Source organism: Fusarium flagelliforme (genome assembly GCF_020744385.1).
Source record: "Fusarium flagelliforme strain FIESC 12 MPI-CAGE-AA-0113 chromosome Unknown B0J16scaffold_3, whole genome shotgun sequence".
In the NCBI taxonomy this organism is placed as follows: domain Eukaryota; kingdom Fungi; phylum Ascomycota; class Sordariomycetes; order Hypocreales; family Nectriaceae; genus Fusarium; species Fusarium flagelliforme.
Window position 1 is genome coordinate 2,949,178 of NW_025763505.1, and position 17,761 is coordinate 2,966,938.

Genomic DNA, 17,761 nt, shown 5'->3' on the forward strand with positions numbered 1-17,761 from the left:
CCAACTATCTCGATGCGGTACCAGAGTTGGGATCGAGACGTTGATCAACCTTGCATTTGATACTATCTTTATCAATTTTTGTATTCCAGAAACCACACTATCGATACTTCGGAATACGCGTCATGTACGATTCTTACCATGCTGCGTTAATGGTGTCTCACTGTTACACTACAGTACATGAGTAACCATGACTGCGTCTTGGAGAAATCCCGCTCACCTCGTGTGCAACCAGCAGCCGGGCTACCTGGTTGACCAATGCGTTAGAGTTGAAAAGTCACTCACTCACTCATTCTTCTGCCAAGGCTACCAGGGCCCCTGTACAGTATACTGAAGCGTCCTCTGTGAAGCTCCGAGTCGATGGCAAATCTTAATTCAACATTCTTGGTGGGCCGAGCCGCAGACTGATCTCTTCACGTCGAAACAAAAGTCGTTTGTTGCCGCCGGAGCCTGCATGTGGCTGGGAATACACCCCAGCTCATCACAGCTTATGACAAGCTGATTGGACACATTCAAGTGAAGACCAGAAGCGCTTGCAGAAACATAGCCTATCAAAGCGGCAGATCAACGGCCAGGGTCCAAAGAGCGGCAGTACAATCCAGCCAATGGGATAACAAGGACGCCCTCTCTCCACGATCCACGCTTCAACTCCCAGCAGGCTTAACCGCCGGGCGACTTTTACTACCCAGTGATATCGCTCAATATGAGAAACGGACATGATGGACCTGTCAGGGTAACATGCAGAAATTGTCCCGGATGATTCCAGCCGGACATGGTCCCTTTTGGCTCACGAGTGCCACGCGAGCACTGAATACTACTGTACTGTACATACTCTACCTCTACAGTAACACTTCACATAACACCGCAGCCCTCCCAAATTCCTCTGTGAACCCCCTCTCTTTTGCAACTCAACTTGTCTATTCGTGATCACCTCTCTGAGGTTCAAAGATCTTCTAGCTACCTATCTCTGGTGTCACAATCCTCCAATACGGGACACAAAAGTTATCTGTTCATCCGCCTAGGTTGTGATCAAACCAAACCAGGCCAGCGGAGCTTGACCTACCATCCCATCAACCACTTGGGCGTCTAATTCCAAGGCGAGTCACTCAACGGGCGGTTGGCATCTACCTATCACAGGTGTTTCTGTATATCCGCCCATCTTTCTGGTAAGGCCATCTTGTGTTTCTATTTGCGGCACGCCCCTCACTCCAATGTCTTATCCTGTCCTTGGTGTCTTTTGATCTTGTCGAATGAGAGTTCTTGATCCTTCTGTTGCCGCCATCCTCAAAACTCGTTGCTTCCCACTCGAGTCCGTCTGGCCGGACCTCTCTCCCAATCTTTCGATAGCTGGTCTCTGTTATTCTGCAACTTCTCTTATTCTATTACGGGTGTGAGCTTGGACTGCGTCGAAGCTCTTATACCTGCTTCATCAACATCTTTGAGTTCTACTTCTCATTTAGCTGTTGATATTTTTGTTCACTTTCACATTTACTCGTTCTAAGAATGGCTGGTCCAGGTCCGTCTCCAAGGGAGCAAGCTTGTCATAGTAGAAAGGACTGTTTACTGACTGACTATCTTATAGAAGATAAGAGAAGGCCTGCCGCGCTCAACCTCGCTGCAGCTCGACCTGGAACCTCCGAATCATCATCCTCAGACGGCTCATTGAAGCCTCGAACTCCTCGATTCGCCGAAGCAACTTCAGTTCACTCACCCGTTGAGGCTCGATCACCATTTGCCGACCCCGACAAGTCTCACGTTGCTCAACCTCAGCCTGCTGACGTTGGCTTTGGCTACATCGCCCAGCGAGAATCAATTCCCGTCCCAATGACTCCCAAGACACCACTGAAGAGCGCCATGAAGGTGCCAGGAACACCTGCTCATCTCAAAAATCCTCTCAGCCCAACCTTTCGAGAAGAGGATATTCTTGAGAAGCAGGAACTGTCTACCGAAAAGGAGCAGGCTCGCGATGTGGTATGTATACCTAGCTCATGAGCCTTATTATGTGATCATCTCGACTTACACATCGCCAGAAAATCAAAGCCCGTGTTCGCCTGGCCAAATTCGCTCTCAGAGGTGTCAGCTTCAGTTGCTCTCTTATCATTCTTGCAATGCTTTCAGCCTCTTTTTCTATCTTCAACGCTACTCGAGCCCTCCCAAGTCAGAGCAAGATGCCCCCATGGGCCAAGAACACTAACCCATGGCAACAGAAGCTTGTTCTTGCTATGGCTTGTATTTCTCTTATTGCTAGTGTTTTTGTCTTCATTGCCTACTGCCGAGGCGGCCACCGACGTGCCGAGAAAGTAGGAGCCTACTACACCATATTCGCCATTAGTTGGGTAAGTCGAACATCTGGACACCTAATTCGTGAGTGGGACTGACTTGATATAGTTCATCTTCGCCCTCATCCTTTGGGTCATCACTGCTGCTCTCTTCCAAAGCTCAAGGAACAACGGCGACAATAAGGACATGTGGGGTTGGTCGTGTGTGAACAACCATCGAGCCGACCTCTTCAGCGACAAAGTTTCCTATTCACTCGTTTGCCGTCTGCAAAACTGGGCCATGATTTGCATGATCATCGAAATCGTTGTTGGAGTCCTCGCCATTCTCCTCTACAGCGTCGTCTTCTACCGCTACTACACTAAGCAGCGACTTTTCAAGTCCATGGACATGCGAGACCGCGCCCGCTCTGATCTTTACCTTGCTCAACTTCGCAGCCAGTCTGCTCCCAACACTCCTGGCTTCGGACCCAAGTCTCCCGCCCTCAGCGCTTACGCCATGTCACCCCGTCACCCTCCCGCTGCCTACCGAAACTTGTCCGACATCAGCGAGAACCCTAACCCCTTCACGCCTGGTACACAGTTCGCCGAGCCCAAGTCCCAGTTCGTTCCTCAAGACACTGGCTTCAAACTTCAGGCTCCCCCTATCAAGGCTCCTTCTGCTACCCCGAAGCTGAACCAGTCAGCTTTCACGCCTACTGAGACTTCAGCCCCATCGCTTCCTACCGTTCACGTTTCCGACCACGGTGCTGTGGACTCTCAAGAGCCCACGTATGAGGCTGTTCCCATTCCCGGTGCTTATACTGGACAATTCATCAAGAGCCCGCCACCCGCGCAGACATCTTTTGGCCAAAGCCACTACTAGAAGGTGTTGATGTTAAAAAGGGCGCAGCTTGTGTTTGAATTGGTTCTGCGGGTTTATCTTCTTGGTGGCTACTGAAGTCATATTTATCACGGGGCGGCGATACCACATATGGCGTTATAAGGACGGGTCCAAGACTTGACTCGACTGCATTTTTATCTTTGATTTCATTTGTTCTCAATCTCCTCACAGATATCAGGAGTAGTATATAGTGTAGCGTAATTTGGAAATGATTGTACAGTTAGCAATGTGCAGAGGATGATGAAGAGACGGATCAACGAGCTATACACAGCACTTTCATTTATACGAGAGCCTTGATGGACTATCTCTATATGACTTCTCATTCAATTGTGACATTGAACTCTTTTTCTCTTCCTCTTTTAACTTCAAACCCAAGGCTAAACTTCTCGAATGTTATAACTTATAAGCAATTATAACCTCTTCCAGTGAAGTCGAGTCTCAGTAAGTGAGATGTACAAATTGCATTAGCTACTGAATTCTAATGATAATGAACACGTATTAACAGCTGAGAAGCTGTACGCAAGGTGGACGTTTCCTTCAACTTTCAGCCAACCTGACAGACATTGGTGTCTATCGTTTTACTTTGCCGTGGATGAGAAGAGCCTCGACATTCACTCTATTACATAGTAAGAATAGACCGTTGTGGGTATATGCAGTTACATCGGTTTGATACTACGGGATGAGATTTTACAGCAGTAGTGGCAGGATAAATGATAACGGGATACCCCTTACCCATCTCCGGTGTATCTCCTTGAGCCCTCGGCTGTGCACATCCCGCACCTCTAACTGCCTAGCTAATCAGAAGCCTAATAGATGAAAACAGGTACGAGATTCCTCAAGATTTTGCTAAGAAGTCTAAGATTTATGATTACATGACGATAGAGGTGCGGGATGTACACAGCCGGGGGCTCAAGGAGATAACCCATTGAGTCGGCATAACAAAATCATTTCTTTACCAAGTGAGAGTTTCGAACGATCACGTTCACGTAATTGCAAGGATAAAAAAAGGTTTTTGAAAGATAAAAAAGAAAGCATTCATCATGATAACGACACCCTAAATAACAGAGACAAAAAGCAGGTCGAAAGAACCATTGCATTACTTTTTGGTAGCCCCCTATGCACCTCCCAAAGGTATTAAGGCGCAGAGGAATACCCCGAAGCCTTTTCTCATGTGGCCAAGTCAGATTGGGACCTCTTCTCCACATGTCGCCTTCCGGACTGGCGGCAGCGCAGCATGGTATGAAAGGCGTGCCGCCCTTCCAGGCGATACTCTAGAAACGAGATCTATCAACAACTGCCGCAAGAAATTTCTCCGTATAACCCTCCCAAAGATGCCAGGCTGCCCTGTGTCGTCTGGTCGTAAAAAGCTGGCGATGCAGCCAAAGAAACGGATTTTGGACGATCCGTGTTGCTTTTTTCACTATTTTTTTCTGGTTTGAGCTTAGATGAGGTCGGCAACGTTCATAGGCATCTCCTCGATCTGTGTAGAGTAGAACTGCTCGATCTCGCGCATCATTCTCACCTAGTAAGAGAGTTAGCACAGTTGTCTGACTTAGAATGCGATTGTAACTTACGTCGTCAGCAGTAACGAAGTTGATGGCGACACCCTTTCGGCCGAAACGACCACCACGACCAATTCGGTGGATGTAGTTCTCACGGTTGGCGGGGAGATCGTAGTTGATGACCAGGGAAACCTGCTGGACATCGATACCACGGGCCAGAAGGTCAGTGGCGATCAGGACACGAGAAGAGCCGGATCGGAACTCCTTCATGATCAGGTCACGCTGAGCCTGGTCCATGTCACCGTGCATGGCGGAGACGGTGAAGTCACGGGCAGTGAGCTTGTCGGTGAGCCAGTCGACCTTTCTGCGGGTGTTGCAGAAGATGACGGCCTGAGTGATGGTGACGGTCTCGTACAAGTCGGAAAGAGTGTCGAGCTTCCACTCCTCCTTCTCAACGGCAATGTAGAACTGCTTAATACCCTCAAGGGTAAGCTCGTCCTTCTTGACCAGAATGCGGACGGGGTCACGCATGAACTTGGTGGTGACCTCAAGAACGTCCTGGGGCATGGTGGCGGAGAGGAGGACGACCTGGGTGGACTGAGGAAGGAGCTGGAAGATGTCGTAGATCTGCTCGGTGAAACCGCGCTAAAAGGAAAGTTAGCGTCATGAATAGTAAAGTCAAGAACAAAGTCTTCTTACAGAAAGCATCTCATCAGCCTCGTCGAGGACGAACATCTTCATGCTGTCGGTCTTGAGGAAACGGCGCTGCATCATATCGTGGACACGGCCGGGGGTACCGACGACAACGTGGGGACCGTCCTGGAGGGCCTTCATGTCCTCACGGACGCTGGTACCACCAATGCAGGCGTGGCACTCAATGTTCATGAAGTCGCCAATAGCGACGACAACCTTCTGAATCTGCTGAGCAAGCTCACGGGTGGGGGCGAGGATGAGAGCCTGGCACTGCTTGACGCTGGTGTCGATCTTCTGGAGGACAGAGATGGAGAAGGTAGCGGTCTTTCCAGTACCGGACTGGGCCTGAGCAATGACATCGTGGCCCTTGATGACGGGCATGATAGCACGCTGCTGGATAGCAGAGGGGCGCTCGAAACCGTAGGCGTAAACTGAGCGATATTGTGAGCGACTTGTGGGATATATAGGGTACGGTGCGCAAGACACTTACCACCTCGGAGGAGCTCAGACTTGAGGCTCATGTCATCGAAAGAGTCGATCGTCTCATCGTAGTTAGACTCGATTTGTGCTGGTTTTGATTAGCATGATTGTTGACAGCTTGTAGTGCAGCTGGTTTGTGAGGTCTGTTGATGTCTTTCACCAAGCACCCGACGACACTCATTCTTATATTGAGTCGTGCGGGCAGAAAGGTAAAATAGACCAAGGCGTCGCAAACCAGAAGCAGAGCAAGAATGCTAAACTCACTCTCAGGGACATCCTCAAGACCCTTGTCAGCCATGATTGCGGTTGAGGCTTTTGAAAGTCTAGATCAAGCACAGCTCGACCTAGAAATGATAAATCGCGGGGTGACGGAAGCGAAGAAAATGGGCAGAACTTCTACTCGAGAAGACTGCGCCTGGTGATCGTTGGTTTGAAAAGAAAGCTGGTATCAACTAGATTCGAGATTCTCAAACAAAGAGAATCGACAAAGATCTAGGATGGAGTTTGCTATTTGTGTTGTTCCTGTTGGATGGAGTATGAAGGAGAAGAGGAAAAAAAGTCGAGTGAGGGGCGGTCCTGGAGGCAGTATTTTTTTTCATCGCTGCCCACCCGCTTACCTCAAGTCGGGCACTGACCAATGAGACAAGGTTTTAGCGGGGCAGCAATCGGATTAGGGTACATTTGGCCGACCTGTGGTGCTTCTTGATTTGCCTTTTGGCTCCAGTTGGCTTCCAAGTTTGAAGTCACAGGGCATTTACTCGCTCACAGTTTTTTTTCTGCCGCTGTGAGAAAGTTTTTTTTTCTCCCGGGTTTCCTACGTTTCTCCCCTCCACAGGCAACCATCCCACTTTGCCCCGCCATGAAGAAAAAAATGTGCCCCTCCATCCACTCACGGATCACCACCCGCCACCCACGACACTGGTTTGTTTGGTGTTTTAGTGACTGGCTCTGATTATGACTCTTGTTGTCGACATGATGTTACTTTCTATGAGAACTTACTGTTCTCTAGCCTTGTTAATTCTATAGTCCCACCAATGCTATGATACATATGACAGACTCAGTACTGATTTAAGTCATTCAGAAATAACGACAAACAGTAAGAGAAACTATATACAAACATGTAAAACTCTAAGCACTCATACAAGCACCGCTTTATGCAACATAGAGATTGAATACCAATTTCAGAAAGGAGATAACTATTAGGGACATGTCTACGCAGTCTCCCACTCAAGGAAAGAATTATCCTGTAGTGTAACTCTAGTCTCATCTTTGTCTTGTTACCGAACCCATTCCTCAGCCGATTTTTCTTCCGCCCTACGCACTAAAAACTCTACTTACAACAGTTGAAAGTGCATATCCATCTGACTGATCCATCTCAATATCTACTGTGAGGCTGTACTTGGCTTGCATCGTACCATTCCTACGATACAATACAGCTCATTTCTCCACATCCAGCCTTGTTTTTGCCTATACTGTCTTCCTGTCCTTTTTTTAAGTCTTCTCTTTCTCATATACAGTGGCCCTAGCTTCAACCACCAAAAATGCCCTCGGCCATTGCTGATAATAGCACTCGCCAACACAGTTCGCTGTGCGATAGGACGAATGACATGTCTGAGTCAACACTTCACAGTGACTCAATCCCTTCGCATCCTCTAGGACTCAAGCCTCTAGGCAACCAGTACCTCTTTACAGGCCGTAATGCCAGGCGGTCAATCGGAGCATGGAGACTTCTCCCAGACGAAGTCGTCTCCCTTGTTCTTGAACAGTTTGATGCCGAAACTCTGTTGAAGCTTAGTCATACTTGCAAGTTTTTCTATGCCTTTTGCCACTCCGATGAATTTTGGAAGCCAATATTCTTGCAGTAAGTTCACTTGACTCATGAAGTCAGATATGTATATCCTGAGGTGTCAATGAAACAGTAGCTAAACTCAATCAAGGTCACCACCAAAAGACAGCAAGGATATTCGATGGCGAGGTACATGGAGGTCGACCGTCCTAGGTTTCCCAAATGACTATCAACCCAAGATTGACTGCAGCAACGTCTTCTCAGATGTCCTCCATCGGCCATTCGCCTGCAGTCATGTCTTTCTTTCTCAGTTCACCTCAAAGATTCCCAAGGCAAACCAAATCCGCCGCCTTGAGAATATGACCTACGATCAATATGCTGAAAAATGGACTGAGCAGCCATTCATTCTTACCAAATGCATCCAGGAATGGCCAGTCTTTAACGAATGGACCATCGACACCTTACTGGAGAAGTATGCCCAGGTCGACTTTCGCGCCGAAGCTGTGGACTGGCCGTACGAAACTTACTATAGTTACATGAAGAACAACAAGGATGAAAGCCCTCTGTATTTGTTTGATCGTAAGTTTGCGGAGAAGATGGGCATCACACTGGCCGAGAAGGGGAATTCAGCATATTGGAAGCCTGAGTGCTTTGGGCCTGACCTGTTCGAGGTGCTTGGGGATGAACGACCCGCCCATCGTTGGCTAATTGTTGGTCCCGAGCGAAGTGGTTCAACCTTCCATAAGGACCCCAATGCAACAAGTGCATGGAATGCTGTGATTCAAGGAAGCAAGTATTGGATCATGTTCCCTCCTGCGACACAAGTGCCCGGAGTCTACGTCTCCGACGACAGCAGCGAGGTGACCAGTCCCCTCAGTATTGCTGAATGGCTCCTCACTTTCCATGAAGAGGCACGGCAACTTCCCGACTGCATTGAAGGCATATGCGAAGCGGGTGAGATCTTGCACGTTCCAAGCGGATGGTGGCATCTAGTGGTCAACCTTGAGAGCGGCATCGCTCTCACGCAAAACTTCGTGCCACAAAGCTTGAACCTGCTGTCAGAGGTCGTCTCCTTCCTGCGGGATAAGGCTGATCAAGTCAGTGGATTCGATGACAATGTCAAGGACCCATATGGACTCTTTATGGAGAGGATGCAAAGCAGCTATACGGAAGTCTTCGAGAAGGCGGTGGCTCTTGCGGATAAGAAGAGCGGAAAGAAGCGCAAATGGGATGCTGCTGTTGGCGCAGCAGACGATGAGCAGCAGGGCGGAGGCGGTTTCAGCTTCGGTTTTGGAGGCGACGACCTCGATGAGATACCCTAGACAAGAGATGCCCCTTTTCCGGCTTCATTGCTTTGGCTGCGGGTTACCAGCCAGTAGATAATTTGTACTTTTAGCGATATATAGACGAAGAGGCGAAATTGAAGAGAACATGCATCGGGACAGTAAGGTGCAACCGCGGTGATCCGACTACCACTACTCATCCCCATCGACTTGCCAAGACTAATACACATGGAACTTGATTTGAGACGTGTCAATCAGTCGAGTTTTAACAGACCATTCTTGATTGACATTGAACAATCGGACGAAGAAGCACCGAGTGCCATCTGGTAGCTGTCACGGGTTCCCGCTCTTCAGATAGCATACACCGTAGAGCACCTAGTCGGCAGATATCGTTGCACGCTTAGAGGAGTAAAGCTGAAGTATGAAAAGTTCTCGACAAACCATCAGCAACAAAAACGATGGTGTTGAACGTGCTGATTTCATTCGACATAGGGGTACATCCAATCAAAGCTCACTGAAGGAGGCAACCTAGGATTGGACTGTTGATTGCTTCGAAAACTGGCGACTAAATTTAGGTTTCTCTGTAAACAAGGCATTGGATTAGATTCATACATGGATACGATACATTAAGAATGTGTCACCTATTCGATGACGCTACTACATACGCCCAGGAGCTGAATCTCTTTTGCCTTTGTTGATGCGATTGGGCTCTAATTCAGCCAAGTCATTCGACTAGGGTTTTTGTGATACTCTTTGCTTTTCATCCCAAAAACCCTCATCCACTCCTAATAACGGATGTGAGTTTGTGGATATTCACTCAAAGTGCTTTGATTGTAATAAACAAGTCTTACGTACGCCAGTTGAGGGTTCTTTTTTGCTTGTCGGTGAATCACATCCATGTCACCTGGTTGTCATATACGCATATAAAGGCTGGGTGGGCTTACTTGGCTGAACTACAGTAGTTCCCAGCGCCACTGTAATGAATGAAAACATGCTAGACAGGAAGCTGGGTATGTTGAAGGTGACACCCACGTTCGAACGAATGTTAGCATCCGTACAGAGTACATAGTCCCTTAGAGACAGGGAGACGTTTGTGTCCAAAGTCAATGTTAGAATGTCACCGGGCCTTACTTTCAACCCGCTTTCAGCCCATGGACAATGATACAAAGTAAATGGATTATGCATGCAAGACCTAATAATTGCTATGTATGTACCGGCAAAGCTATCCGCTCCGTAGGTAGTCTCTGAATTTATGTAATTATGTAGGTATCTAAAAACAAAAACCAGACCATCTCTTGTTGTAACTCCGAAACACGTTTTGATTCAGTCCGCCCCTAATTAACGGATCAAGCTCAGCTAAGTTACCTGTCATCAGGACGCCTACGCCCCTAGACCTCCCCTGGACCAACCACTGCATCTGATTCACAACCTTCTAGAGCTTAGCACGTCCTCTCCCTGAACGAGCTGGAAGTCTCCCCGGGGCCCGTGTTGGTTGATCCCCACTCCGCTTCCCGTCCGGGCCCTCCACCTTTCCATTAATGGACCTGGGACTGCATCATCTCCCATCCACCTCCTCCTCCTTTTCACCGTCCGTTGTACTGTAATCTTTTTTGCTTGAATGCGCTTGCGCTTCACTTCTCTTTGCTTTCACTTTTGTTACCTCGACTCTGTCATTCTTGTTTTCCCATTATTCTTCTCCTTGGTTTCGCTTCTGTTGTCATATCTTTTAATCTGTAAGTACAAAGACTCCTTTGTCCGGGCTCTTTGTCCCATCCCCGTCTCTTCCTCCACTCTACCTATTACTACACCTACCTATCTGTCCCTTCTCCAGCTCCTCCACCTTACTTGTTATCACGTACCCGATTTGGGCTAACAGAAGACGATACAGCCTCTCGCCTTCTTGTTCTTCTTTTGCCAACATACAACTATACTCCCTCGAACCCCCAAACGAACAACGTTGCTCCTCGCATCAGATCCACACGAGCTTAGACCCCTGTTGCGCTATTGCGAGCCTCGTCTTCCTCCGCCTTAAGCTATCCCTAGCTTCACCTTCTCCGGCTCGAAACCTAGTACGATAACTCTGTAATCATGGTTTCCGACGAGCACTTCGAGATGTGCTTGCCTGTTTTGCAGGATGCCACATTAGAAGACGAGGATAAGACGGACAGGCTTGAGGATCTCTTCCGCAAGGAGACGAATCTCACAGGCACTTCCCTCGACAATGCAATATTGGACGCCCTCTGGCGCTATCGTGACGGCGGAGGCTCATCAGCCTCGCCGCCTCCAATAAGGCCGGCAATTCTACGACGTCCCTCTCCAGCCTCCTGGCGCGGTTCGCCAACGCCTATGTCGGGTTCCCCGAGGCTCGCCGTGAGCCCCCTCGCTCCACCAGGCTTTGTTCCATCGACCTTCGGCAGAACCATATCCTCGACAGTATCGCCCTTCTCTTCGCCTCGCGCTTCGCCTCGCATGGCTCTTGCGACACCCGTTATTCCTCATAGTCCAAACTTGAATGCCTACGAATTTGCCAGTGATCCAACTCCGGCTGCCGAAATCCTAGGAGAATACCAGACCGAAAATGTCGAGTGGCTAGTTAGTGATGATGCTGTCAGCGTAACCTCATCTGTCAGCACCCCAAGCGCCTTAAATGCTGCCGCCCCGGAATTCTCGTCCATGACTGCTCAGTCAGCTGATATGTCGCCGTACGACATGCTGCGTTCCATCCTCGGACAAACCAAGACTGACGATGAGATCGAGGCCGCTCTGGCACAGAACGGGTACGATCTCAGTGCAACTATTGTCTCCTTCATGGAAAGCCAGGCCATCGACAATCAACCCGGCGGCGTTTCTTTGGAGGAGCCCAAGAATGTCTTGATAGGAAAGTCGGTGGATCGTCCCTCTACACCCCTTGGTCAGCAGAAGTCTGGGGTCATCTGCAAGTTCTACATGTCAACTGGTCAATGCTTGCGTGCCGACTGCAGATTTAGCCACGACCTCAGCAATCACCTGTGCAAGTAAGTTACTATACGCTATTTCTATTTTAAAGACGATACTAACAAGTTATCCAAGATACTGGGTGATGGGGAATTGCTTGGCCGGAGAGACATGCATCTTTTCGCACGACCCTACCAAACTTATGAACAAGCTCGCACTTGATGGCGCCAGTACGCCACCATCGAAGCAGGGAGGTTTACAGCTAGGGGATCTTAACTCGTTCCCCTCACTCCGACCTGGCACCCCTGATCATCTGAGTGGTTTTGCTGGAAGCAACAGCTTCCCCGGTGTAGGCATAACACCACCGCCAGGCTTGAAACATCTCCAAGGAAGTTCCAGTCCTCGTGCTCGATCTCGTCCTGGTAGTCGTCATCAGACTAGAGAACCTGATATTTCGGCGCCTGCTTTGGATGACAACGATGCATTCCCTTCACTTGGCTCCGCTTCCATGAAACAGGGTAAGAAGCATCATGGCAAGCGCGGCGGCCACGGCCACGGCCATAAGGAGAACATGGCCCCCAATTCGCTAGCCGATATCGTCAAGATGTCACCCTCTCCCAGTCCTGCTCGTCCTGACCTCAAGAAACTGGGACGCAACGGGAGCTCAATAGCTACACGAAATGGAGAGAACAGTCCTGCTGCTCAAGCGATCCCTAGCCCCAAGCACATTCCTTGGTTGGAGACTGGTGAGCGTGCCAACAAGGCATATCTGAAGGCTCGCCAAGAAGCTCTCAAGCATGGCGGCCTTCGTAACAAGTTTCTGCAAAGGTATATTTTCTTGATGTGTGATACTGTTATGATATGGGAGCTGACATACAATTCTAGTGCTGCGCAGGCATGGAATCGAAACGATGCTAGGGCTGCCAAAGCTCTCAGTCTTCGAGGACAAAGCGAGAACGATCTTATGCGCAAAGCCCACCGCGAAGCTGCAAGGGAGTTGTATGAGGAACGTAACCAGGGTGGTTCCAACGGCCTTGAGCTATACGTCGACCTTCACGGTCTTCACCCTGAGGAGGCTGTCGAGTATCTCGAAAAGGTCCTGATGGAGAACGGCCGAGAATCGCAACCCATTTATGCCATCACAGGTTCTGGGCACCATAGTAAGAACGGCAAGGACAAAGTTGGCAGAGCGGTCCGTAACTTCCTCAACGAGTGGAGGTATGCGTATCGTGAGTTTTCGGTCCCTGGAGACCGCAACAATATGGGAGGTATCCTCGGAATCGACGCCCGCAGCTGGGACAAGTCTCTCGCAAAGGATGGAGAAGGCGATGATGATAAGGAAGAGGTAGACATTCTAAGTCAAGGTGTCGAAATCGGCGACGGCAAGGTCAGGCTCTTGGTGCGTGATCCGCCCAAGGGTCCTAGCGGTCGTCGATGACGATGCGAGACTAAAATAGAAGAAAGAAGTAAAATAAGACTCCGTTCTATAATAAGCTGCATAATTTCATGTGAACGTTTTCGAGTAGGAACGCTGTGGTATCACAAAAGTACGGCGAGTCTGACCACGGGCATGACGCTCACCGCCAGTCTTGACGACTCTGAAGAGGATAATTAAACTTGGCATTTTATGTTCAGTATCAATTGCTCTATCTCGGTTAAATTGATTGCGCAAACTCATCGAAGACCGGACAATCATTCGTTACTAGAAGGATATCAAAGTTGAGAGGTCTGTAATGCACTCTCTCTGTACTAAACAAAACAGGCATAGTGACATGCTCAGTGGGGCCGCTCCCGCATGGGATTGCTGACACTAGCAACGTCATGTAACCTCGAGTGCGACTCCAAAGACGACAGGTACAGCTTTAAACGACCCTCATAGTCAAAGAATCTCTCGTGGTATCATCGAATGCGATAAAAATCATTACCAAAGCCACATCCTGAGCTTCACGATCTGATCAACGTTACGACACCCACCATACGCCGTCTTTGCGCCCCTCAATCGGAGCGCTATAGCCTCATTTCCATCCGCGCGTTCCGAGTCTCACGTACACCAGAGCCAGAATCCAGACATGGCCGCATAGTTTATACCACCACAACATAACGTAACTATCGACGAACCCTCATTCTTATAGCAAATATGCCTGCGGATTACAACTCGGCCGCCCAGGCCCTTGCTCTCTCTCCAAACGGCAGCTCCTCTCCCTCGCCGACCCGGCCTCCCTGGTCTGCCACATCGTCCAGCCGCCGTCTATCGAATCCGCTCATCGGCCGTCGTCGCGCAAGCAGTAGCTATGCTGGCGGCGGGAAAGCTAGCTTTGTGCGTCGCATTTGGAGCTCGGTCAATTTGCTTGGTGAGCAAGTTCTGAAGGTGTATTTGCGCTTGTCGCCCCTCCAGAGAGTCCTTGCTCTTGCAGGTGTCGTAGCTGTGGGAATACTCGGCATTCTGGCGATAATATACTCGCATGTCTTCTTCAAGTGGCTCGAGCCAAAGGCTGAAGCATGGCGTGCCCTCCCGGGCGGTTGGATTTTAGCCTTCCTTCTCGTCTTTGTCACTTCTTTCCCGCCTATTGTTGGGTACTCGACTGCCAGCACCATTGCAGGCTTCGTGTATGGATTTCCCCTGGGCTGGCCCATTGTGGCATCGGGATGCACGGCTGGTGCTCTTTGTGCGTTCCTTGCTAGCAGGACTGTTCTGAGCGGCTATGTTGATCGCATGGTTGGTCAAGATCACCGTTTTGTTGCTTTGGGCCAAGTCTTGCGCCAGGAGGGACTTTGGTATCTTACCGGTATTCGTTTCTGTCCACTGCCATTCAGTCTGAGCAATGGTTTTCTCGCTACGATCCCTAGCATCACGCCGCTAGCGTTTACTATCTCTACAGCTCTGTCAAGGTACGTACATTAAGCGGAATTATGGTCCTTCATATTAACCAATCTATAGCCCCAAGTTGCTCGTTCACGTCTTTATTGGTAGCCGTCTCGCTCTCCTCGCCGAGAAAGGCGATAAGATGTCTGCCGGCAGCAAAGCTATCAACTACCTGAGCATGATACTTGGTGGCGCCGTTGGTCTTATTGTAGGCCTTGTTATTTACAGGCGCACTATGGCCAGAGCTGAAGAGCTTGCTCGACAAGAAGGTCTAGACCCTGCCGGCGCATCTGCGGAAGAAGGTGAAGCTGGCTACGCTGATTCTGACAACTCGCCTCTCATGGACCCTGAAGATGCAGCTGTTCTTATGTCGGATGACGACATCTCGCTGTGGGAGAGAGATGATACAGAGGGCAGGTATCATGACGAAGATGATGAAGATGAAGGTACAAATAAGAGAGGGAACCAAAGGGCTTAAGCTGGTATACTTGGGAAGGGACTTTACGCAGATCCATCAATGATGAGAAACATTGGGATACAGTTAGTTATCATGCGTTAGACGGCGTTCTGGATTTCAATACACGGATTCAAATCAATGATACAGTTGATGATGATAGTATAAAGCAATTGTTCGTGCTATAAGAGCCAAATTTGGATATCATGTCGCTATACTAGAATCAAAGTTTGCAATCAATCGTTACTTGCAACTCTTATGGCTGCTCAATACCATTCAAATTCAGGGGTGTCTACATCTGAGAACACCCATAACCCTATCGCTAAGTCCCAGTAAATCAAATACACCAACTCCGTCGCTTATGCTTGTAACAATGCGAAAATTGAAAATAGAAATAGTACTAAGGTCATTGGTAGAATCATTGATTCCCTCTGTATTGATTCATAAATTGGATGGCCTGGTCCATTGGATATCCAATGAAGACAGGTCCCGTGAAAATCATCTGGGGTCCGTTGTTGACCCCCTTTGTCATATCGGGGTTGATAAAAGCAGGTTGGGGTGGTGCCGCATGTTGACGGGGAGGCGGTGGTGGAGGGGGTCCGTTGTCTTCCTTGGTAGGCGAGAAAGATCGTGGATGTTCTGGTCCTTCGTGTGTTAGGTGTACCGATGATGCATCATGCTTGAAAGGTGCAGACATGCCCATGGCAGCCAACTTTGTGTGGTCGAATGGACACTTGCCAGGCGTCTTTTTGGTGGACTCTTGAGCGCTAGGTGCAGTTCGAGCCGAGACAGGCATACAGACTGGCGCCGGTGGTGGTGAAAGAGGTTGGTCGTCGCCCTGTCCCGAAAGCTCGTAGACCGGAATCGATATCCCCCATGGTCTACTGGGAGATTCTCCTACTCGCACTTCCTTGAGTGGCCGATCGAAGTGACTTTGCCGGTCTCCGTCCTCTTGAGTTGGCACCTGAGTATCGTCGGGGTCCGAGTTTACACTAACAGCCTGTGCCCAGTTCTCGACTCTTTCATTGGAAGGCTGGGCGACATCACTTGGTCGATTCGGATCATCCTCCGCTTCGGGCAACATAGGGGCATGAAGCTGACCCAGGCCCTCTATCATGCTCACAATGTCGCCGTATTTAGAATCTATCTTTTTGATCTGGTCTTCGTCACGCTGATATCGACGGAGGCAAACTTCATGGCTGCGAGGGAGTTCATGCTTATGCGTTTCAACATAGTGGGCAATCTCCTCTGCGGAATGTTTATCCATGTAGCGAATGGGACACTTGATAGCGGAGGAGACGTTTGTGCGAGCCTGCTGAGACGTAGATTCTTCGTACATGGCTGCGCAGATGGGGTCCGCCGAGTGGTGCGGAGTGAGATCCTGCGCATCATCGTCACGGGCCCCAGAGCCGCTGGCCGTGGCGGGTTTGGAGAACGGGCATTGAAGATGGCCCTTCTTTCCTTGGACCGTGAAGTCTTGTTCTAGCGCGGTCGACATGGAGGTGGCTACGTGGGAAGGTTGCGACTCAGTCTCTCGGCTAGAGGCAGTTGTTTTACTCGCTTCACCCAGCGAGGCAAGCTGATTAGCTACTCGGCGTCCGTCACGGATGACGAGGGCAAGCTGATGTTGGGAGCCGGAGCTGTACGTGCGTGGTAAAGGCAGAGGAACAGGTATTGAATTATCAAGAGGTGTATTTGGAGGTATCTGGAGCTTAGCCAGGGTATCGGCTATTTCTGGCGCTGCCGGAGCATATTTGTCAGCCAAATACTGGAACTGTTTTTGGTTTCGAGTTAGCGACGAATCCATGATGAGGTTTTCTTTCAGTGGGGAATGAAAAGAAGAAAGTTGTCAGGTATCAGAAAATAAAGGTTGTCAATCTCGGCATTCAGGTTCATTCAGCCTGATGCTCTTGATCTAGAGCTAATGATAATCATCATACTGACTTGGGGGAGAGGGCATTCTAGACAGCTCCGCTCCGGTATCGCCGAAGCGATGTTTGGAGCTTGCGCAGCCAGGGTAGGAGAGAAACAGGGAAAAGCCGGGTTGTGCTGTAGCATCGAAGGGCCACTAAGAAAATATGCAGTGTTGTTTCTTACCTGTTCATGAGCAAAGCGCAACTTGTGCTCCAAGACAGTCTTTCGATCTGTCAAGGTCTGAACTTCATCAGCAAGGGCGTTGAAAGCATCTGCCAACGTATGGGCAAGATGAAGATATGCCATGCCCTTGGCTGTGAGTTGTTAGTAAAAAAGAAAGAAGAAAGGAAAGAGAAAGTAAATAGAAAGAGGAAGGGGAAGCCAATATTTATTGGATGGGTGAAGAAAAGGAAGAGATTTGCGAGATCCAGAAGGGAAAGCTGTTGCTAGAGCGAGGCGAGATCAAAGTGGGGGCAAGACAGCGAGTGGTTGAGTATGATTGGTTCAATCGAGACTGGTCTGCTATGATGGATGCTTTAGTGGGTATGTTAGGTGGATATGCAACTAAAAGTTAGGGTCCGTTCAGAACCTAGAGACGGCGCTGCCCTGGTTTGGACGACCAGCCAGAGCCCGTCGACTGTTAGCTCCAAATCCTTGGACCTCAACTGAATAAAGCTTGTCAGTTGTACATGATTA

General features: G+C 49.3%; 6 protein-coding genes across 6 annotated transcripts; 4 read left to right on the top strand and 2 right to left on the bottom strand.

Annotated features, from left to right (window-relative positions):
• Positions 1 to 1,500: 1,500 nt before the first annotated feature.
• On the top strand, positions 1,501 to 3,138 carry B0J16DRAFT_382799 (uncharacterized protein; the record flags this gene model as incomplete). Its single annotated transcript, XM_046131272.1, has 4 exons — positions 1,501 to 1,513; positions 1,580 to 1,968; positions 2,028 to 2,333; positions 2,386 to 3,138. The coding sequence occupies 4 exons, from the start codon at positions 1,501 to 1,503 to the stop codon at positions 3,136 to 3,138; spliced, it is 1,461 nt and encodes a 486-aa protein (XP_045984839.1).
• A 1,341-nt stretch (positions 3,139 to 4,479) lies between these two features.
• B0J16DRAFT_104319 (P-loop containing nucleoside triphosphate hydrolase protein) lies at positions 4,480 to 6,289 on the bottom strand. Its single transcript, XM_046121319.1, has 5 exons — positions 6,096 to 6,289; positions 5,842 to 5,919; positions 5,358 to 5,782; positions 4,731 to 5,303; positions 4,480 to 4,678 (listed from the first exon to the last, which is right to left on the bottom strand). The coding sequence occupies exons 1-5, from the start codon at positions 6,127 to 6,129 to the stop codon at positions 4,598 to 4,600; spliced, it is 1,191 nt and encodes a 396-aa protein (XP_045984840.1). The 5' UTR covers positions 6,130 to 6,289; the 3' UTR covers positions 4,480 to 4,597.
• A 1,083-nt stretch (positions 6,290 to 7,372) lies between these two features.
• Positions 7,373 to 8,939, top strand: B0J16DRAFT_382801 (uncharacterized protein; the record flags this gene model as incomplete). The annotated part of the gene is made up of 2 exons (XM_046131273.1): positions 7,373 to 7,692; positions 7,769 to 8,939. The coding sequence occupies 2 exons, from the start codon at positions 7,373 to 7,375 to the stop codon at positions 8,937 to 8,939; spliced, it is 1,491 nt and encodes a 496-aa protein (XP_045984841.1).
• Positions 8,940 to 10,988: 2,049 nt separating this feature from the next.
• Positions 10,989 to 13,272, top strand: B0J16DRAFT_382802 (uncharacterized protein; the record flags this gene model as incomplete). The annotated part of the gene is made up of 3 exons (XM_046131274.1): positions 10,989 to 11,914; positions 11,970 to 12,662; positions 12,720 to 13,272. The coding sequence occupies 3 exons, from the start codon at positions 10,989 to 10,991 to the stop codon at positions 13,270 to 13,272; spliced, it is 2,172 nt and encodes a 723-aa protein (XP_045984842.1).
• A 235-nt stretch (positions 13,273 to 13,507) lies between these two features.
• On the top strand, positions 13,508 to 15,301 carry B0J16DRAFT_413349 (uncharacterized protein). Its single transcript, XM_046133370.1, has 2 exons — positions 13,508 to 14,723; positions 14,773 to 15,301. The coding sequence occupies exons 1-2, from the start codon at positions 13,972 to 13,974 to the stop codon at positions 15,173 to 15,175; spliced, it is 1,155 nt and encodes a 384-aa protein (XP_045984843.1). The 5' UTR covers positions 13,508 to 13,971; the 3' UTR covers positions 15,176 to 15,301.
• Positions 15,302 to 17,617, bottom strand: B0J16DRAFT_338384 (uncharacterized protein). Its single transcript, XM_046127444.1, has 2 exons — positions 17,249 to 17,617; positions 15,302 to 16,925 (listed from the first exon to the last, which is right to left on the bottom strand). Exons 1-2 carry the CDS (start codon positions 17,369 to 17,371, stop codon positions 15,570 to 15,572), a joined length of 1,479 nt encoding a protein of 492 aa, XP_045984844.1. The 5' UTR covers positions 17,372 to 17,617; the 3' UTR covers positions 15,302 to 15,569.
• Positions 17,618 to 17,761: the final 144 nt, after the last annotated feature.